Source organism: Gymnodraco acuticeps, unplaced genomic scaffold (genome assembly GCF_902827175.1).
Source record: "Gymnodraco acuticeps unplaced genomic scaffold, fGymAcu1.1, whole genome shotgun sequence".
In the NCBI taxonomy this organism is placed as follows: Eukaryota; Metazoa; Chordata; class Actinopteri; order Perciformes; family Bathydraconidae; genus Gymnodraco; species Gymnodraco acuticeps.
This window is the reverse complement of record NW_022990205.1, coordinates 38473-61858: the sequence shown is the minus strand read 5'-3', so window position 1 is coordinate 61858 and position 23386 is coordinate 38473. Positions and strand designations below refer to the sequence as shown.

Below are 23386 nucleotides of genomic sequence, written 5' to 3'. Positions count from 1 at the left end.
ACAGCATCTTTATCAGAAGCATGAGAACGATACAATTCTTTAACAAAATATGCATTACTGATCATCAGGTCATATCCTGGCATGTACATTTCACACATTAACACTATTAAGGTGATGAAAATACATGATTGTCCCTATCGGCCTCAGGTCTGTATCATCGCAGCTAATATGAAATACCTAGCGGAGGCTAATTATTAGGATTATGTCTTTGTGATTGGCCATGTTGCCTGTCCCTTGCCGTGTGGGCTGAGGATCATACCACTGACCCTCAAATTCATAGATGCCCCATATTCCCCCTGAGCCACATGTGCTTAGCTTCGACTGTAATACACATTTTGAATACTAAACGTACATGATCACAAAAGAACGTTTGTGTTCGTGAAGAAGCCTCAAATTCACCATCAACATGCCTATTGAACCTTTATCTTTAAACTGAGGTCCTATTACTTTATTGGAAAATAGTTGGCAACACTGGGCTGGGTCTCTCAGGTCAGACAGTTTAAAAAATCAAACTTAGTTTTGCTGGCTTCTCCAATGTGACCTACCCCAACCTTTTGTGTGTTTCGTCAAACACTTCACTTCCTGTCTTTGGAGTTTCCCGCCTGTTGTGCTTAGTTTGCCCCGCCTTGATTCTTTCCACCTGTTGTTCCTGTGTTTTGACCTGCCCTTTCCAGCTGTGTTTTGTCAAGTGGTTAGTTTCTGTGTGCTTATGCCTGCCTCCAGTCGATTTTTCTGAACTTTCTTAATATCTTCTCATTAGTATAACCTCTTCTTTATGATATCTAATGATACCATGAAGTGAATTACACAATAATCCACTGGGGTGCTTACGAGGCTCCTGTGAGACGTCCCGCAGAAGGTCGCTCTGTTTCACAGCCAGACTGCGAACACGACCCAACTCTTCCGTTAGCTCTGTGTAGGCTAATGCTAGGTTAACCCTGCAACAACAACAACACAGTCTGAATAACAACATATCACAATCTGACAGATATACACACTGCTTCCGAGTCACACTTACTGTTCGTCCCCGGCCTTCTTTATCCACTCTACGTCGCAGTGCTCACAGTGTGGGGGGGGGCTCCTGGACCTGTCTCTGTGCTTCCTGCAGCTTTGTGACCTCCTTCTGCAGCCTCTTGAGCTCGGCCCTCAGCTCCCCCTCCCGGTGGCAGGCCCCCTCTTCCCGGTGCCGGGCCCCCTCCAGCTCGGCTTCCAGGCGCTGCAGCTTCAGGTCGGACAGAGCGTCCAGGCTGCGGGAGCTCTGCAGCGGCCCCCCCCGGCCCCTCTGACAGAACCACACACACATCAGTACAGGACACTGGTCTAATGGAGGACGTGAAAATAAGTCTCTTAGCCCGTTCTCTTTGTAATTTGATGATTGAAACATTAGAACATATTTTCTTTTCTTTCAATGTAGCCTAGTTCAAATATTTTGGGATGCTTTCCAGTTTAAAATTAGAAGAACTTTCCGGTCATAACGTGTGATAATATAAAATGTGGCTTTGCATTTTCTAAAACCAAAAACTGAATTTGGAATGATTCATTTGATTACTTTAACAATATATTTCATACACAAATGTTATGTTATCGATATTTCCCTAGTGTTTATGCATTTCTTAATAACGTGAAATTATATAATTAATTAATTAAATTGTGAAAAAGTAAAAAAAACTCAACAATTTCTTTTTCTAAACATCTTAATTCCTGAATGACAACTTGTGATTTTTTAATGTTTTCGGTTAATAATGCCCTCAGTTTTGAATGAATGTTCTAAATCCTGATGTTTTACGAGCTTTTTCTGATGTAATGGGATAATTGTTGTATAAAGTTGAAAAATAAATAAAAATAAGAATACGAATTTAACCCGTTCTTGTATTCGGAGCAGTTGGCAGCTTTTATACATCTTCTCAAAGCACTAGTCAACATTCCAAACTCGGTCCGTTCTGGGACTTGAACTGGCGACCCTCCAGTTCTGAAGCCAAGTCCCAGAGCTACTGCCGCCCCCAAATTAATGGAGGAATAAGCTTAAAAGGATTCAGATGACAGTTTCCTTTTGATTACTGCCTCCACAACCAGAAGTATGAGGGTAAGTATTGTCGGCTTTATTGTAAGCTAACTAGCTTAATACCTGACATTGTAACCTGAACCAGGATTACTTCAAGGCTAAGTAACGTACCTTAGCCAAGCAGCTTAATAGTGTTACAGTAAATCTTACATTCTTCTTTATATACTTACTTTACTTTATATGGAAACAAATTGAGGATTGTGAGCTCCTAGCGTTGACATCTGTCTTTTAAGTAATCCCAAACTATTTACTATTACTTATTTTTGACACTATTATAGTTGGTGTAAGAAAAAATATGTTAACTTTTATTTGTATATTGCTGTGTTTATCAAAGCAACCGAAATCACGGCCGGTGGTTGTTAAGCATGAGGAGGGTGCATCGATCCACACTCTTTGACCGTTAGCAGTGCACCATCTGGGTTATCAGAGCATTTCACCATGCTTCACATTGGGATGCACTGATGCACTCAAAATAGCACATGTAAGCACACAGTCCACCACCGGGGAACAGTGCATCTCTGTCTGCTGCTCCACACAGAACCCACCTCGGGGAACGTCCAGGCTGGCGTGCAGCTGCAGATGAGACTTGTGTGCGTCTTTGCTGCGGAGTTGAACGCTGAGCTTCTGCAGAGATGTTTCTCTCTGTCTGAGAGCCGACTCCAGACCGCAGATCTGCTCCACATGCTGCTCTGCCTAGAGAGGTCTGAGAAACACACACATTACGGTGAAACTCAAGCACAAACTGCTGCTCGACACTTAACACAAACGTTGTATTACCACCAAACAGTGTGTGTCTGTGTGTGTGTGTGTTTACCATCTTGTCCAGGTCCCTCTGGACGTTGCTCTTCTCCAGGTGAATCTTCTCATAAGCCTGGATGACTTCCTCCAACCTCTCCTCTCTTTCCTTACTCTTCTGGAGCTGACACAGAAACAGGAAGGAGAAACATTTCAGACTTTGCTTTAAGAGATAATTAGAGTAAAAAACCAATGTGGTCGTATTTAGTCAGTTGTGTCCATCATTCATCTTGTTAACAAACACAGTCCTTACTTATTTAAGTGCTGCAATCAGCTAAATTAGCGACATGGCTATTGGCACTATATATACTTCAATAGTCTCATATCAAAATAATAACCAGGATTGACCACAAAGAGTGTCCTTCAGTACACATTGTCAGCTCAGCTGTGATTCACATTGTAACAAATAGCTGCACAAATACAGAGAATTTCGTACAGTATCTACCGTCTTATTTAGCTCACATTCAACACAAAGGAATTTCTCCAAAGGCAGAATATAGAAGATTGTTGATTTTTGTCACGGTATAAGAAAGAAGAAGAAGAAGAAGAAGAAGAAGAAGAAGAAGAAGAAGAAGAAGAAGAAGAAGAAGAAGAAGAAGAAGAAGAAGAAGAAGAAGAAGAAGAAGAAGAAGAAGAAGAAGAAGAAGAAGAAGAAGAAGAAGAAGAAGAAGAAGAAGAAGAAGAAGAAACGTCAGCGGCTCCCTCAGGGACTTACTCCGGTGTAAACGCGATCTACTAGATAGTTCCGGAACTAAACATTTCCGGGGAACTAAGTTCCGGGAACTATTCCCGGGAAAAGTACTTGGTGTGCAAGCGCCTATTGTGTTAACACAATGTTTACTTTTACAAATGTGATATATTTTATTGTATCATTTGCTTAAAAATACATTTTAAATTTGAATAATTTAAAGTGGACCTATTATGCTATATTGGAAACATATATTGTAGGGCCATACAGTACCTATACAAAACATGTCTGGGAAGTTTTTTGCTTAAAATCCCAAACAGATCACCCATTGTAGCCATGCCTCATACTGCTCATACCCCTCTTTTCCAGCCCTGTTAGAGAAAGCACTGGGTTTTCCTGTTCACACCGCGGCGGAGCAGCCTCTTAGCTTCGGAATCCGGTTCGTTTCAAGCACCAAAAAATTGTTCGGCCAGAGCAAAAGCACCGCATACGTCACGCTTACGTCGAGGCGGCAACAGAGACAGGATCAACTCCTGAACAACAAAAAGCCTGCGTTTTATCCAGTTTGTACAACGATGGAGAAACTTAACAAGAGTTTCAGTGTTTCAGAGTTTCAGTGTTTCTGCCATAGACTGTATATATAAAGGTTTCTGCTCATGGTGAAGCAACGTGTCTGCGTGTTAAGGTGGAACCTGAGCATTCATGTTGATCACCTCTCATTATAACTCATTATAAATCTATAAAACTATAAATATTAAACTTTACTTCATGTGTTCATTTGAGAACAGCTGTTACATACCTGGGTGAAGGTTACAGTTCATTTAAATTAAAGATACAACGTTACTCCACACTCATGGTTCAGTCCACCTTAAGAAATATGACAGTCGATTAAAATAGTTAATCGCGATTAATCGCAAATTAATCACACATTTTTTATCTGTTCTAAATTTACCTTAGAGGGATATTTTTCAAGTTTTTAATACTCTTATCAACATATGAGTGGACAAATATGCTTTATATGTGTGTTTATTATCATTTGAACAATGACAAAATATTCTCATGAATATTAAACACATCAACCTCTGAACATTACAAATATTCGCCTCAATTCAACCTGGAACCTCTCATACAATAATACAATACAAAGTGTGTGTGTGTGTGTGTGTGTGTGTGTGTGTGTGTGTGTGTGTGTGTGTGTGTGTGTGTGTGTGTGTGTGTGTGTGTGTGTGTGTGTGTGTGTGTGTGTGTGTGTGTGTGTGTGTGTGTGTGTGTGTGCGTGTGTGATGGATCGTTGGAGCTATGTGCAGCTCAAGGCATATGCTCGAACGGGAGCTGCCTGGACGCTGCAATCATGTTGCGCGCACTATTCGTGCTGAGTGTGCTGACTTTTCGTACAATGTCCCACTGTCTGGCTACCTGCATAAAGTCAAGTGCTCGGCGAAATGTCGCTCCTCTGTTTTCATTGAAACAGCTCCTTATATCCGTTAGCGCAGCTAGCTAGCACCAGATGCTAACAACAACAATGCACGCTCGCTCGGGCCACACATACACACACCCTCCCGGTCCTCCCGATGGCCAGTCGGTGCCTGCCGGTGAGCGTGGAAGTGTGGTCTGCCACAAGCGGGCAGCAGGAGCGGGGCTGTCAGCATCAGCTTGTAGATGGTATTTTAAACTCGATGCGCTCTGAAACTACGGGGCGGCCGAGGACAAAAAATACACATGCGTTAATCGCGTTAAAATAATTAGTGGCGTTATTTTTTTTTGCGTTAACGCGTTATTAAAAAAACCTTTATTGACACGAGTACACTTTTTTATAAGAATATAGTCTCTAAACCACAGAAATGACTCTGGAAAAGTTGCAGATAGAGCCATAAGAAATGAATGCAATTTATTTCATCCGCGCGGTTTGGCTTTATGAATCAGGCACGCAAAAGGTTACGTCATGACGCAAACGATGACGCATTACCAGTCGGACTCTGGGCAGTGTGAAAAGAGCCAGAGCTAAACCGAAGAACCGGTTCTGAACCTGAAAAGCTCTAGCACGGAGCTTGAACCGGAGTTGCGTTGGTGTGAATGAGGTATGAGTGTTAGCGAGGCTTGCTAATGTAAACAAAGACGAGATTACGTCCAAAACACGTCAGGCATTGTTTCTGATAGCAACTCTCTGTGGGTCCACCATCCGAAATTACGTAATATCGGCAGAAAATCTGTATCCGCTCGTTGGACCCCCATTTTTAAAGTATTTGGGTACGGAAAAGAAAAGAGAGAGGGTTTTATTTTCTGACGCTGCGTGAGTTCCCTGACACACCGGGGACACATATTTATGTATAAAAGACATCACAAAGTGCATTTTGCATGATAGGTCCCCTTTCACATTTATCAAATGTTTTTTAGGGATTACAGTAGGAACACTAAAAAAACAGTATAACGGTAACCAAACAGCTGACAGAATTATACTGTAAAGCTTTTACTCGATACGTTACTGTAATATGTTTTACAGTAATGAACTGTTGCAGATTACAGTAGGTTCACTGTAGAAAAACAGATTGATGCTGGCAAACATAGCTGCCAGTAGTTTAGGTAATTCAACGGCAATTTGTGTTACAGTGTACATTAAAGTTGACTGAAACTGTCATAAAAGCCCCAGAGACCATTACAATCGAATACCTCACATGAAAATGGTAAATGTTTAAATATATCAGTTTCTGGTCCTTGTCATCTCCTAAATGCTTTTACATTCAGCATTTACTCTTTCACACACATTCATTCAGAGGCCTACAGAGAGACACATTCATCCTTTGTTGACGATGCCATTAATGCAATTTGTTGTGAAGTATCTTTCCCATGAACACTTGGGTATGTTGACTGCACCCTCGACCTTCCAATTGGTGGATAACTATTCCACTGAGCCACAATAGCCCCTAAACTAATAAAGTTATCTTGCGATGGAATCACACCAGTCGCAGCAGAACTGGGCCAGGGCCGAGGATTTGTTTTACTTCCTACCATTTTAAGCAAACCTTCAGGTCCGTCAGAAATACTTGGGGGATGTAAAGCTTAGCAGTCAAATGATTTCCCCAATTGTGATTAGTAAACAGGTATTTAACTTTAAAGAACCCTTTCCAGGTTATTCTGTGACCTGCCTTACATGCACACCCTTCCACAGTTGTGTCTAAACTATCAGCTCTGTATCTGGTTACTTCTCCATCAGAAATACTTGATGTTCCCAGTACCTCCTGAGTGAGAGAGTTGATCCTCTGCTGCAGGTTGGTGGTCTCTGATTGGATCACACTGGTGTCGTTGATGAGGGGATCACAGGAACAGCACAGTAACCTCTCCTCCCCAAACTCACTGATTATAGGAAACTGAGAAGAAGAAGAATGCATTGACTTATTATAAATGTCTTAAATGTGTCTTAAAGTGTTTGTGTGTGTGTGTGTGTGTGTGTGTGTGTGTGTGTGTGTGTGTGTGTGTGTGTGTGTGTGTGTGTGTGTGTGTGTGTGTGTGTGTGTGTGTGTGTGTGTGTGTGTGTGTGTGTGTGCTGCTCTCCACCTTGACCTCGTAGTGTTTGAGCTTCCTCTTGATGCTGCTGTTCTCCCTCTCCAGACTGGCCAGCCGGGTTTTGATATCATGATAGGCGGCAGCCAGGGCCAATCCTGATGCCGGGTACATGTCCTCTGGCATCCGATTGGCTGACCAGCTGATGCCGGGAATGCTCACGTCATCCCTCAGACCCTCTCCTCCTCCCAGCAGCCCCAGCTCTCCTCTGCGGAATAGATCCATCATCAGTTGGCTGTAGGAGAGGGAGAGAAAGAGATGACTTCTGGGAAATGTAGTGCAGTAAACACAGACTGGACTCAGAGAGAGACGGACAGAACAGGCAGTCACTTTGCAGTCTGCACTGCACGTGCACTAAATGGCAAACAACCTGTCTAGCCCCATGCCCTGGCAGAGGTGGCTGATAGTATGTGTGTGTATGTGTGTGTGTGTGTGTGGGGGGGTGGGGGGTTCAACCTGCCCATTGAGCCTGCGAGCCAAAGGTTTGTTGTTTCCCATCTGCTGCACTTACTGTAAGTATATCCTCTTTATATATATATATATATATATATATATATATATATATATATATATATAGCCTGCCGTGTCTCTCACTAGCAGTTTCCATGGTTACTGTGGAACATTTATTGAATTGAATAAAGTAGAATCACATAAATACCTGAAATAAGGTCTGTGGTTAACACTAGCTGGAGAGATTTTCATGTTCTGTTCTACAACATAAATACATCAGTAAATAGGCACTGGTGAATGTTGAAGCTTAATGTGTAAAAAAAACAGCGGTTGCTAGTGGCTAATGAGACTTTTGAACTTCATCACACTGAACATTAGCCGCCTTTAGCTTAGCGTGGGGATGCGGACGACCGTGTTTATAGCTTAACGTTAGATTTTAACTTCTGCCAATTGCATTTATGCTTCAAAAATCCTAGAGTGTTGTTATTATGTGCAGATTATCCTGCTGAACAAAACGTGTAATGTGTAATATTCCAAAATGCAATGGAAAAATCCAATTGCTTTTTGTCAGGGAGCTCTTGTGATTCTAACCCCTGGGTTGGCCTACAAAAAAAACATCATCACTGCACCTCTCTATGGAACCTCCGTAAATTATAGTTAGCTGTTAGCTCTGTTATTTAGCAGAGTAGAAGTAGGATGCTAACAACAAACATTGACCTGTTGTTCACAATGTAGCATTGTCATGGAGCCGTAGATAAAGAGTGTACTGCGTCCTTTTGGATTTTAATACTTCAGTGCTAAATTCGGTTGGATAAGTATAATCCTAATTTAGAATGTTAATAATGAACTGTGCCTAATATGGATTTTCCACAAAAAAGTTGAGTTAGGATAGATAGATAGGTCCTAACTCAACTTTTTTGTGAAAAATCCATATTAGGCACAGTTCATTTTTGGATGGATAGCTACCTAATTAAGCTGCTAGTGAAGTCACAGATGTGTGTGTGTGGTGTTTTATAATCTATGTGTGTGACACAGAGGTCTTTAAAACTTTATTCCGCCTTTCGGCAGACGTCATGTAGAACATGGTTCAGACACTGAGCCTGAGGAGATATGCGCTGCAGCTGAATAAGAGAAGCTCTGCGGATATTATTAATATTTCATACATTAGTATGGTTTCACAACAGCCATACATTTAATTTACAGCAGCCAACCACATATGCAGCACAAATCGCCCTACAGGATGTATGACTGGTTTTGAGGACGCACAACTTGGTTAAAATAACAATGTGGCTACGTGATTTCTACTTGACTCCCGGTTTGTTTGGTCACATATTTCCTTTGGAAGGCCCTGACACAACTTCATTATGTATTTTAGGTTGTTGAATAATCGGGAAATGTGCCCTGTGCATTTGACTCATCATTACTGTTCAGGACCTATAGAGTGGTGCAGTGACAAGTCCTACAACCCGGAAGTGAGTTAGCATTTTACCAACCTGAGAGGTTTCTCAATACTCAAATTTCCCCTCCTCGACTCCTCGGTCCTCCAATAGTGACCCGGAAATGAATTTCAGCGCGCCATTTTGAAGGACATCTCATTTCTCTAAATGCACTTCGAGGACCGAGCATCGAGGAGGCTCTCTGGAGGAGCTCTAACCGAGGAGACACTGATGGGTCCTCCACGGCCAACCCAGTCTCATGGCATTTCGTGTTCACCAACACGATTTTTAATCTATTGATTCGTGTTCACCAACACGATTTCCCCCTTTTTTTTCGTGTTGCACAGCACGATTTTAAAAGCAATGTATTTCTACTGGTAATGTGTTTCGTGCCTGCAGCACGTCTTTTTCTCCGGTCGGGTCGTGAAAGACCGGAAGCTGTGTGGTTCATAAAAACATGTTCTTACTCAATATCAAGCCACAATTATTGCTTTTATTTTAAATCGTATAATTTCTGACTTTTGTTGCCGTCTGTGAGGAAAATAAAAGGGGCTCAGAGCCTCAGGATACTGAAATCTGTATTTTTTAAATCTTTTTTTCCTTCTAATTTGTTATTCTTTTCAAAATAACACACTGTTATTTACTCACCAATAACACACAATTATCCTTGCTTTTATTTATTGGTTTAATTCCATAATCTCTGGCTTTTTTGGCGTCCGACAGGAACTGAATTTCAAAATAAAAATAACCGGAAACAGACGTAGGCCTCTTGGAGTTTAGGATGGCCGAAGACACTACACTACCCATAATCCCCAGCTATCGTTTAGGACTACTGTCCCCGTGATTAATCTTCAAGCTCTGGGATTGGATGTTGGAGTGGCAGTGCGCCAAGGTTACGCCGAGCGTCAAACAGCTGTTTGAAATGGAACGAAACCACGCCAGACTATCCAAAACTGGAATCGAACGCCCCCCTAGAACTACACATGCTGGCTATTGTGTTTCGCAAAATGTTCTATGGGACGTCTCTACTGAACGTTTTCGTTTTCCCACAATTAGAAGTTGCCAGTATTAAACACATTGGTGTTATCAAATGTAAAACATATAATTAATAAATGGGTGAAAATCGCTTGTGTCCATAATGCGCAGCATTAATTAATATATACCACATGACAGCTCATTGTTACTTTGTAATTCTACTCCACTACAATTCAGAGGTTAACCTGGTATTTTTACTCCACTACATTTATTTGAGTTACTTTGCAGATTCTAATTAATGATGTGAAATATAAACAACCCTTAAATCAGACTTTAGTTACACCAGAGTAAAATTCAGGGAAGGGGATTGTCAAGTGCCAACAATCAGGAGAGATATTTGATAGTTGGTGCTTGAGAAGACTAAACATGTATCTGCAATTGACATGAATGGAAACGAGTAATAAAGTATATTAATTACTCGTTATTCTCTACTAATAGTTAATTAAAGACTGTATATTATGGCTATTTTGCACATCCCTTTCAAGATTTTCAAAGGTTTATTGACATATCATATACACAACTACGGTGTAGTTATGCAATGAATGAAAAACTTTGGTCACAGGTTCCTCAACAGTGCATTACAAGACATCTATCAATATATGTGTATACCTCCACCATTAAACTGTCATATTCTGCACATTTCTTATACTATCTACATACATAAGAGTATAATTCATATGTATAATATCAGTTAAAATAAGTGCTTCAACATAGTTAACATTGCAGGAAAGCAATATATTAGACGTTAAGTACTTTGTCAGGCTTAATATTTATCTGTAGATAGATAGCCTACCCCCAAAGTTTTTTCTTATTTAAAAGAAGACCTTAATCTAAACTATTATTTAATGTTTAAATAGAGGTTAATTCGTTTTTCTCTTTTGCACCTCCTCCTATTAATATCTTTGTACATCCTGCACTAAACTGTTATTGTAGAGATCACTTATAGCTAGGGATGCTCCGATCGATCGGTCACCGATCGATATCGGCCGATACTCACTCTCTACCGATCGATCGGTGCTCTCTAAACATGCCGATCGCGAGAGCCGATCGCATGACGTAAAATACATGACACTTTTCTCTGTGTGCGGCAAAACAAGCTCGCCAAAATGGCTTCACCGGTCTGGCATTATTTTAAGGTGTCCGAAAAAGACAGTAAAATAGCGGTATGCAACGTGTGTGAAGCAGAAATCCTGCAGCTCCGCCCGCCGGACCGGTAAGCGCAGCGAAACACACACACAGGGAGAACCAGACCGCAGTTCATTTCCTCATATTCCAAACGAGAAATTACGGTAGCAAATCACCCGGTTCTTTACGACCAGAACTATTAACGGGATACAAACCGGAGGAACCAGGCATGGAGGGAGGTGGCAGAGACAGTGGGTGAAACTGGTAAGTTTTCGCCTGTTTGGGGAGTTTATATATATATATATATTGCTCGCATAAAATCCCCGGGTTTTTTTGCTTTGTATGTCGGGGGCGGGAGATTCATGTGATTGGTTGTTGGTCGCGATGCTCGCAAAAAATCCCCAAGCTTTCAGACACGCCCAGCTCCAAGATTTTCAAGATGTTTGAAAAGCTGCTGTGTGGACGTACCGTAAGAGTTAGACCTAACACACTTAGCTATTTTATCTACCTCTGGAACAAGCTAAACTAGTTGTTATAAATATATTTATTCTTCATTGTCGGGTCACTCATTACTGGATCAGTGAGCTGCATGAGATACTGACCGGCTGTCAGGAGAGGGAGAGAGGGGGGAGAGAGAGAGGGAGAGAGGAAAAGAGAGCGCTTCCGCTCATTTCTCCCGTGTTATTATCCAAAGTGAATGTAAACTTGAATAATGTACATCATTTGAATGTAATAATTAAGTTGATTGTTGTTTGTGGAAGCTCCAGTGAATGAGTCCCATTAACTGAGTTTTAAACATCATTTTAAATGGAAGATTTAAAGTGATGTTTAAATCTTCCATTTAGGCCCCGCCCACTCGATCGGATCGGCGATCGGTGATCGGCCCCGAAATTGGCGAACGGAGCATCCCTACTTATAGTATCTTCTTGATTTTGTGTATTCTATATTTCTATCACAGACCTTCTACTTTCCCCCTATGAAAGTATGTACTCTTAATATTTTTTTAATCAAATATAACACATAAAAACAATAATTCAATAACGTGCTTTAACCACTAGGCAAGGTACACACAGCCATAATAACTTTGTATTATTAGTGTAGGACACTTATGTATGTACAACATCTGAAGATGTGTAGTTTTATTCATGTTTTCACATAATTTTACAGCATATTTCTATACTATTTCCGACTCAGTATTTACATTCTTATATTCAAAGAAAATCAGTAATATCTTTACAAACTACAAGTCCTTTTTAATCAGCTGTGCACCGTTATGGTGTAAATATAACCTATCTATGAAGTCTACCCATGTGCAGCCTCGAAATTTCCCCCAAACCAAGGACGCGGCCTCGGTCGAATTCCAAGTATGCTGGAGATTGGAACAGTCCTTCGGCGGCACTCGATGACATAGCATCCTTGAAATATTGGCTTGGAAGCCAGTTTCCTCGAGATTGAGAAACGGCCTTCGCCTCCTTAAAATCCACACAATGCTTTGTGAAAGGACCAATTTCAAAAACCCTTGCGGAGAATGGCTGAACCGACGCAGCACACATTTAAATGTAAGTATGTAGTGGCGTAGAACATGTGTTGGTAAATATGTTACTTTGTTACATTTGTTTGTTATCACCAAAAATGTGTTCCGTGAAAGTAAAGCAAGTTCATAATTAGATAGACATCGTGAGGTATTTATTTTCGGTCCAGTTTATGTTGAAACCGTTAGAGAGAGTGGCACACTTGTTAGCCTGTTCCATTCTTCTTCATTTTCCGAAGCCGTGGCTTGGAAGAATACTTGCTTCGTATCTGAAGGAATTGACTTGGAAGTACGCGACTACCAAGCCAGCATCCTCGCGATTGAGAAACACCCACAAACTCTGCTACATTTACGTGTCTGCACCACGCAGACAACCCCAATGTAAAGTGAATGAGGCTCCTTTGTCGTGGTGCACACACGCATTTCTACAACGTCCAGCAGTGAGCTTTTATTCTGATAAAATCTACTTTATAGCTTGTAGTAACTCACGGGAGGCTTCTTTTATTTTATTTGTATTCATAATAATTTTTATTTTTCGTCAGATGGTGCATTAGTTACGAATTGTTGATCTAAAAAAACAGTGCATTGTGTGTAATACAACTGTGATTTTTATTAAATTAGTTAGTTTTTAAGGAAGGCCAGAGCTTCAGCTGTGTCAAATAGATTGTTCCCTTTAGTTAATGTTTTTTAAAAGAACATTATATTCCGATTTGATCATGTCCTCTTTATTGTATTACGGAGAGCAATGTGAGCGTCCATTCCCATTGGATAACGCAGGATTTTACACCCGGAAGTAAGTATTCTCTTTACTGTCGATTGATTTTATAGTGATATCTGCACTACTCATCAACTCAAAAACACCAGATTATCCTTGTTAATTACACAACATTGATTGGTTTAAATTGTGTACAATGCTTTTGTATTTTTCCCCTTCGATTTGGAGAAACAAATATTTGTTCAGAGTTTAGGATGGCCGAAGACACTACACTACCCAGAATCCTCAGTTGTTCTTCCGCTTTGCCTCAAGCTCTATGATTGGTTGACCTCCAACTGCATTCCATATAAAAAACGTTTCGTAAAAGATAAAATCATACTTTATTCAGCAGTGCTTGCTTTACTCTTTGAAAGTCCTCACATGAATGCATTGTAATAAATGGTTTGGCTGCATTAAATATTACACATCTGTCGTAGTTCTTTATTTATCTACAGAGATCGGGCTCAGAATAGACCGGAAACTATTCTTTTACCGTTCTGTTTTAATTTCACAATAAAGTTAGTAGTAATAATTTGTTTTGATATTATTGTTTTTTATTAACTACTAGACCGCTGGGTCATGTTAAGACCATCTTTTCTGTGTTGCTGTGGGTTTTTTCCATCGCTTTTGTGTTACAAATATCAAAACAATAACAGAATATATCCGTCGTAAACTAAACCGGAAACAGCAGTATATTTTATTTTGTTAACACTGTAAACTTGACAGCTTTTTAACCCGCACCTCCTACTGGTTAAAGCACGTTATTACACTTTTAGAGTAATTGCAATGCAGGTAGATTGTGTTGCTTTTTAATGACTGTTTAAAATGCCTTTTTCTTAATGTCTTTCATTTTTGTAAAGCACATTTGAACGTATTATATTTGATGAACACATTTAAATATTAAGAGTACATACAAAATAGTGAAAAAGTAGAAGGTCAATGATATAGAATAGAAAATATCAAGAAGATACTGTAAGTGAGTGAGTGATACGTAATTTCACATTCTAGCACAGTTTATTGCTCTTATACCTTGATTGTTGCCAACTACGATGCTCAACAGCTCGCTTAACAGAACTTTATCTGTATCAGTTTTGTTTACTACCAATCACGGGAGTATTGTGTATAGAAAGTATTGAGTTATATTTCTCGCGCTACCTAACATCCATGAAGGCAACATGACAGAGGGAGGCCTGTCACTCAAGATGCTAAACTACTCTTTGCAGTGGTGTAGTGGGGATTTTTTTACTGGGGGGACGCTATTTTAATTAGGTCATCCCAAACAATGCCACACAAGTGCGCATGCGCGCAGTGCACTCACAAAACGGGCAGACAGGTCCACAGAAACTACCGGTATGCTTAGTCCTACTTTAGTTACTGTACTGCAAAAAGCAGACGGCGTTGCGCTCAACACACACACAGACTCAAAACCATGGACACACTGGCACATAAGTTACATAAACAATTTATAGGCCTAAATTGCATAAGCTACAGTATTGCAACTAAGCAGACAGTGCTGCCTCTCTCTCTCTCTCTCTCTCTCTCGTCTCTCTCTCTATCTCTCCTCTATCTCTCTCTCTCTCTCTCTCTTCTCTCTCTCGGGTCTATTATCTCTCTCTCTCTCTCTTCTCATCTCTCCTCTCCTCCTCTCTCTCTCTCTCTCTCTATCTTTCCAAATCCTATTTAAAACTCATAAACAAACAAACAAAATGTCCAAAGTTGTCCTGAAATTAACTTATTAAATAAAGCAAAACGAAAAATATAGCCATACTTATGCAAACAACATTGAATCTGACTTGACCATTATTCTGATTATAATTGCAAATAAGCAGACAGCGCTGCTTTCATACACACACACACACACACACACACACACTCCCAACACACACACACACAACACACACACACACACACACACATACACATACACATACACATACACATACAGGGCCGCACCTGGCCAAGTTGGGGCCCCAAGCGACATTGTGAGATGAGGCCCCCCCTAACCGACAGGAGTGTTTTTGGAAACAAAGTAGGCTACTTTGCAAATATAATTCCTGTTCATTATTATTATCAACACAGTTACTTTTTTATACAGTGAGGTAAATGGTAAATGTGCATGTATGTCGTTCAGTATGCGTTTACAGGTGAATACGTCTGCATTTCCTGCCAAATACTAGCCTCAAAAAGATTACAATATAATTAATGCAAATAAACTACTTCTACTAATAATCATAATCAATTCAATAATATAAATACTATATTATTTTATTATAGTCAAGACAAAACATGCTTATGACATGCTCAAAAACTGATATTTCTTAAATCTGTATTCAAACGTAGTTCCCTCTGTCAGCAATGTATCAACAACTACACACACATTTATATCAGTATTTCTGTGTTGTGGTTGACATGATGATGACTGTTAGGAGTTAAGGGGAGAGGCTGAGCATCACCATGAAATGTGCAAATTGACATAACAATTAATAAGAGGGGAACAAATGCTCCATGTTTTTTAAGCTGTAAACTTTAACTGTTATGTAAGCCAACTAGACAGACAGTTTATCTCTCTTCCTCCTGTACATCAGCAGATAAAAGGCATAACATATACTTGAATGAATGGTAAATAAAGAATGCTGGAAATAACTGCATCTCCATTAGCCTGTATGCTCTGCAGAGACTGCCTTCTTCATGTCCTGAATTGCAGCTGATGTTTTAATATGGCAATTGGTCATTTGACTTATATAACATTCGCAAGTTGTACATTTGACTCATACAATAACCCACCTTCGAGTGATGCTCTAGTTTCTTCATGTTTAGTTTTTTTCCCTCTTGCTTGCTCCGGACTGAAACTGTCTTTTCACCGACATCTCTTCACCTGCACTAGTGGCCGTATCAAAGCCGTGATTGGTCAAATGTCGATTCATTGCAACGGTGTCGGGTTACAGACGTGCTCCCCTTGTCACCTCTCACTCTCGCGGGGGGGGGGGGGCGGAGAACCCCCCCCCCCCCTTCGTGGCACAATTCAAACGGAAGGGGAGGGACTTCGCCACTCTACATAGTGGCAAAGTCCCTCCCCTTCCGGTGGACCTCCATGGGACCTTATTTCGGAAAAATTATGTATTGAAGTCAATGGAGAGAGAAAGATTATCTTTCGATCTCGTTTGAATTGTGCCACGAATTACACATATGATGTTTGTCAATTTAAAAGATAATTTTGCAAGTCAAAAATAAATAAATGTGTCGTAAAACTGTGAAGTAACACATTTGTTTGTGTGAAACGCTCAATGAACTACATCTCTGGTCTAGCAGAACAACACACATCACCAAGATGGCCGTCACTACTGTCTTGTCAACAAAACGATTGACTACCCTCACCATCACCACAATGAAACACGTCCAGAAGAATGTCATGCAAAGCTGCCTGCCTGCCTTCCTTTGATTCTCTCTGAACTGCCTGGTCTTTTTAATGTTTAATGTCAACCATTTGTGCAGATAGCATCAAGTACAAAAGATCGCCGATGCTAATGTAGCGTTAGCATTTCTCCCCCGGGCTTAAATGGTGTATTATAGAATGATCACACCGGTGTGACAGTACTCTTCAAAGGGTTCACGAAATATGACTATGTTACCTTGTATTACTAATGGTATCTCGGCACCGAAACCGTAGTTTCAAATACACATCGGTGGTTTCTGACTTGGCTCGTTGTCAGCCGGTAACCAGCTGCCCAGACATTTCGAGGGGAAAAAGGATGGAAACGAACGCCTTCGGGTGCCGTGGGAAGAACCTCCATTTATTCACGTTCTTCAAGCTATATTGACACTGTGTTCCATACATACAGACTAGATACTATTCATTTTCTGACCAATTTCTCTATACTTTCGTCTCTCTCTCTATTCTTTCACACACACATACAGGTTTTGGGCCGAGGGCGACACCGTACTTCCGGTATCCACCATTTCACACGAGGTGCAAGCAGAATATCATAGTCTATTGCCTTAATCAATATCTAGTCAACTCTAAAATACCACATATATGCATTGGCATGATAAAATTATTGTGACAAGTGGGGTATTCACCTGGTGTTTCGAGAAGATAGACGTAGATGCTGCCAAAATCGACCGAAGGCCACTTTCGAGAGTCGTTTTTCCATACATCTGCAGGCAGTCTGTAAGGGCAATAGGACAACCCACACAGCTCTAGTTTACGCTGGTAACGACCTAGAGCACACCCCTCAAGTCCAGAGATGTAATCCGAAGACATGCAGCGATTTCTTCGGTCGTTAATTCAGAAAAAAAACCTAGTGCGCTCTGCCTGGCAACATTACCTAGCTGTTTATATTAGCACCTCCAGGATATTAGCACCTCCAGGAAAATGGCGTATTTCTATATAGATATATGGTGCGCGTTGCATTGTGGGTAGCTCGTGACGTCACTGTGTGTGAAAGAATAACTCTGCACTTCGCCTTGGCCATCACATTTCACACACACAGAGACTCCAAAACCCACAACCCCTTGCGGCTGCTACTCTTAAAGTGACAGGCCAAGCCTGTAACAACTACTACTCTTACTGTTTAACATTTTGGGTTACTTGATGTTACTTCATGTTAAGGCTAATAAAAATGACAAGGCTGTAATGCTAACTAACGTGCTAGCTACTAGCTAGGTAGCTAACTTGATCCAGCCACTCCTGGTCCTTTCAACAGACGGGAAGCGAAAGAACGAGCAAGACCCATTGCTGGTATGATAACAACCTGGTACTAAGCACGTGTCATGTCTAGGAAACTAATAGTGAAAGTGTATTCTTTATGTTAGTTTTGTCATGTCCCTTTGCCCTGTGCTTTATGTTTATTCCCTTAATTAATCATCCCTCTCATTTCAGGCCTCCACGCTCCCCGCCCCCTTCTGTCTCCTGCGTCCTTGATTGTTTTCCCCGCCCTGATTGTTTCCACCTGTGTCCCCTTTACCTGTGTATTTGTGGTATTGTGGTAGCTTCCTCCTGTTCATTGTCAGTTCGTGTCTTACTATGACCCACGTTCCTGATTACCTCACGGACTTCCCACGGATCTACCTCATTGATCACTTGCTAGTTTTCCTCGAAAGAGTATATTTGTTTTCCTTGTTTTGATTACTGTGCTAAATTCCAGTAAAGTCTTTATTTTTTGAGAACACTATCTGAGTCGTGCAATTGAGTTCATGCCTCAGAGTCTCTCCTTGACAGTACGAACTGACCATTAAAATGAACTCAGTCGACTCAGACCAGCTAAAGAACGCCATCCGCTTTCAGGGCCAACGTCTTGGGCAACAAGAAGAGCAGATGGTCGCCATACAGCACGGAGTGCAGCACCTATCCAACAGCCACGGGGAACTACAATCATCGGTGACAACCCAGGTGAATCTGCTGGCAGCTGAGGTCCAGCGTGTGCTCACTCACCTGCAGGCTGCTTCTCCTCCCACGACTCCCCCGGTTCCGGCGGCGACCGGTTCCGATCCCAACCGGTCTACTGAGCCGCACAGTACTTCCATGCGTCTGGCTCCACCCGAAAAATACTCCGGAGACTCGGAGGGCTGCCGGACGTTCATTGTGCAGTGTGAGTTACACTATCACCACCAACCGGCTGCTTTTCCCACGGACAATTCCAAAGTGGCTTTCATGATCTCCCATCTCTCCGGCCGAGCAGCAGCGTGGACTACGGCAGAGTGGTCCCGAGGCTCCCCCATCTGCGGGTCTCTGGAAAACTTCATAGACACTATGAGAAAGATCTTCAATCAAACCACGCCGGGCAGGGAAGCAGCTCGGGCTCTGATTAAGCTGAAACAACATCAGCGGAGTGTGGCTGACTACGCCATCGAGTTCCGGACTATGGCAGCCGATAGCGGCTGGAACTCCGCTGCATTGTTTGACGCTTTCGTCAGCGGTCTCTCGGATTCCCTACAAGACCAGCTGGCGCCTCTCGATCTGCCCGCTGACTTGGACTCTGTCATATCCATGGCAATACGGATAGACAATCATTTGACGGAGAGGAGAAGGAATAAATCCAAGGATGCGGTTGATCCGCCTCCCCAGAGGAGACGCTCGCCGCTGGATACTACTTCTTCTTGGAGGCCCCGTCATCCCTCACCGGCGTTCCGGACAACAGCGCCCCCTGGCTCCGTGGAGGAGCCAATGCAGTTGGGCCGCGCCAAGCTTTCGATGGCAGAACGTCAGCGTCGATTAAAGGAGGGTCTGTGCTTCTACTGCGGGCAGCGCGGACATCCACAAGCGGCTTGTCCGGTAAAAGAGGAGGCTCACCAATAAAGAGGAGTACGTTGGTGAGCCGGATCTCTTCTTCTGACTTTCCTCCTCGCACCCTGACCCGCATCCAAGTAAAAATCAGAGACAATGTGGTTACTCATGGTGCACTCATTGACTCAGGGGCAGACGAAAGTCTGATGGATTGGGGTTTAGTTAAAAAATTGGACATAAAAACTAAACCTCTACCCCAGCCTCTTGAAGCGAGTGCTCTCGATGGGCGGCTGTTGTTTAAAGTGACTCACCAAACAGAGCCTTTAGAAATAAGATGTGATGATAACCATCACGAGACAATGTCATTTCACTTGTTTAATTCAGCCCAACATCCACTCATTTTGGGGTTTCCCTGGTTGAAACTTCATAACCCTCACATTGATTGGCAATCTGGGAGGGTGGAGGGGTGGGGAAAGAATTGCAGAGATCACTGTGTTAAGCAGGTAGCGGATATTGACAGAAGAGGTAACACTGGGAGGGTTAGGCAGGGAACTATCCCAGAAATATATTTTCCTGATGTTCTTTCAGTCCCTTCCTGCTACCACGATTTAAGTGAAGTATTCAGTAAATCCAAGGCTCTGACTCTTCCGCCTCACCGCCCCTATGACTGTGCTATCGACCTGATTGCTGGGTCTACAATTCCTAAGGGTCGACTATATGCTATTTCAGGACCTGAGAAAGAGGCCATGAAGGACTATATTGATGCCTCCCTCAAAACAGGCCTTATTCGCCCTTCCTCATCACCAGCAGGAGCGGGGTTTTTTTTTGTTGGGAAAAAGGATGGGTCTCTTAGGCCCTGTATTGACTACTCGCATCTCAATGACATTACGGTTAAGAACCGGTACCCCCTTCCTGTCATCTCGTCAGCCTTCGAGCAGCTTCAGGGAGCCAAGGTTTTCACCAAGTTAGACCTGCGTAATGCTTATCATTTAGTCAGGATCAGGGAGGGTGATGAATGGAAGACGGGTTTTAACACCCCTTCAGGCCACTATGAATACCGTGTAATGCCATTTGGATTATCAAACGCTCCTGCTGTGTTCCAGGCTATGATCAACGACGTGCTGAGGGAGTTTCTGAACCGTTTCGTTTTTGTATATCTGGACGACATTCTGATCTACTCCCCTGACCTTGACACCCATAAACAACATGTCCGCCAGGTTCTACAAGAGCTGCTCAAGAATGGGTTGTTTGTCAAAGCAGAAAAATGCGAATTCCATGCAGAGACAGTCACTTTCTTGGGCTTCATCATTTCGCCAGGTCAGGTTAGGATGGACCCAGAGAAGGTTAGCGCAGTAGTTTGTTGGCCTACCCCTGACTCTCGTAAGAAAGTGCAGCAGTTTTTAGGCTTTGCACATTTTTACAGACGTTTTGTGCGGAGGTTCAGTGCTATTGCAGCCCCTCTTCATGTCCTCACGTCCCCTCAAGTGCCTTTTTTGTGGTCTCCTCAGGCTGAGGAGGCTTTTTCTCGGCTTAAAGGAATGTTCACCTCTGCTCCCATACTCACCTTGCCGGACACCACTCGTCAGTTTGTGGTAGAAGTGGATGCCTCCAACGAAGGGGTGGGAGCGGTCCTCTCCCAGCGACTACAGAAGGACAACAAACTTCACCCCTGCGCTTTCCTGTCCAGGAAGCTCTCCCCAGCAGAGAGAAATTACGACGTGGGAAACCGTGAGTTGCTGGCCGTGAAGCTGGTACTGGAAGAGTGGAGGCATTGGTTGGAGGGAGCCGAGCATCCTTTCGTGGTTTGGTCCGATCACAAAAACTTGGAATATATAAGAAAGGCCAAAAGACTGAACTCCCGCCAGGCTAGGTGGACCTTGTTTTTCAACCGTTTTGACTTTGTTCTTTCCTTCAGGCCGGGGTCTCAGAATGTCAAGCCTGACGCTCTGTCCCGTCTGTTTGACCCTGTGCCTGCAGTCAAGGAGCCGGAACCCATCATCCCATTAAACCGGGTGGTAGGAGCGCTGACTTGGTCAGTAGAGAAGGAGGTAATACGAGCCAATGCTGGAGCTCCTGCACCAAGGGGTTGCCCGCCTAACCGGCTTTTCGTTCAGGAGGCCGAGCGACCACAGGTGATCCACTGGGCTCACACTTCGCTGCTCACCTGTCACCCTGGAGTCAAGAGAACTATGTTCATCATAAAACAACATTTCTGGTGGACATCCATGGAGAAGGAGGTGAAGGAGTATGTGGAGGCGTGCCCTGTCTGCGCTCGAAACAAGACCTCTTCCAGGGCGCGAATAGGACTATTACAACCACTCCCTATTCCCAACAGACCCTGGTCAGAGATTTCCATGGACTTCGTCACTGGCCTGCCCCTCTCTAGAGGTAAAACCACAGTTCTTACGGTAGTGGACCGTTTTTCTAAAATGACACATTTCATTGCTTTGCCCAAGATGCCCTCAGCGAAGGAAACGGCTGAGGTCATGATGCATAATGTGTTTCGGCTTCATGGTTTCCCAAAGGATATTGTCTCCGACCGGGGCCCCCAGTTTGTGTCACGCTTCTGGAAGGAGTTCTGCCGCCTCATCGGTGCCACGGTCAGTCTCTCGTCAGGATACCATCCGGAGTCTAACGGCCAGACAGAGCGCCTAAATCAAGAACTGGAGACCTGTTTGCGCTGCTTGGTGTCCCAGAATCCATCCTCCTGGAGCGAGCACCTCACCTGGGTTGAGTATGCGCACAACATCCTCCCTACTTCTGCCACGGGCCTGTCCCCATTTCACTGTGTTTATGGCTACCAGCCGCCACTGTTCCCAGCCACGGAGAGGGAGGTCACAGTCCCGTCTGCCCACGCGCTGGTCAGGCGTTGTCGGCGCGTGTGGGCTGCGGCTAGGAAGATCCTCTGCAGGAATTCACAACTGGTGAAAAGAGCAGCAGACCGAAAACGCCGACCAGCTCCTGTATACCAGCCAGGCCAAAAAGTCTGGCTTTCTACACGAGACCTTCCCCTCCACGTACTCTCCCGTAAATTGGCTCCCCGGTTTGTGGGTCCTTTTCCCGTCACCAAGGTCATCAACCGGTTTCAGTGAGACTACGGCTTCCCAGGTCCATGAAAGTACATCCCACCTTCCATGTAGGGAAACTAAAACCCTTGAAGGAAAGCGCTATGGTTCCCACCGCCAAACCCCCCCCGCCCCCCCCGGATGATTGATGGAGGTCCGGTTTACACCGTCAAGAAGATATTGGCTAGTCGGAAAAGGGGTAGAGGGCGACAGCTACTGGTTGACTGGAAGGGTTATGGTCCTGAGGAGCGGATATGGATTCCTTCCCGCTTCGTCATAGATAAAAGCCTCATTGAGGATTTTGACCGCCTCAACTCAGAGGAGCCTGGGCCGTCAGGAGCCGTCCCTAGAAGGGGGGGTACTGTCATGTCTAGGAAACTAATAGTGAAAGTGTATTCTTTATGTTAGTTTTGTCATGTCCCTTTGCCCTGTGCTTTATGTTTATTCCCTTAATTAATCATCCCTCTCATTTCAGGCCTCCACGCTCCCCGCCCCCTTCTGTCTCCTGCGTCCTTGATTGTTTTCCCCGCCCTGATTGTTTCCACCTGTGTCCCCTTTACCTGTGTATATATTGTGGTAGCTTCCTCCTGTTCATTGTCAGTTTGTGTCTTACTATGACCGACGTTCCTGATTACCTCACGGACTTCCCACGGATCTACCTCAT

At 43.1% G+C, this 23386-nt stretch overlaps 1 protein-coding gene across 1 annotated transcript in view; it reads right to left on the bottom strand.

The window, feature by feature from the left end:
- LOC117547482 (TANK-binding kinase 1-binding protein 1-like) overlaps window positions 1-23386 on the bottom strand; it is a 45013-nt gene that overhangs the window by 1783 nt on the left and 19844 nt on the right. The window contains 7 exon segments of the mRNA XM_034218264.1: window positions 761-938; window positions 1019-1077; window positions 1079-1280; window positions 2604-2755; window positions 2877-2981; window positions 6779-6910; window positions 7098-7338. Of these exon segments, the coding sequence (XP_034074155.1) occupies window positions 761-938; window positions 1019-1077; window positions 1079-1280; window positions 2604-2755; window positions 2877-2981; window positions 6779-6910; window positions 7098-7338 (1069 nt within the window).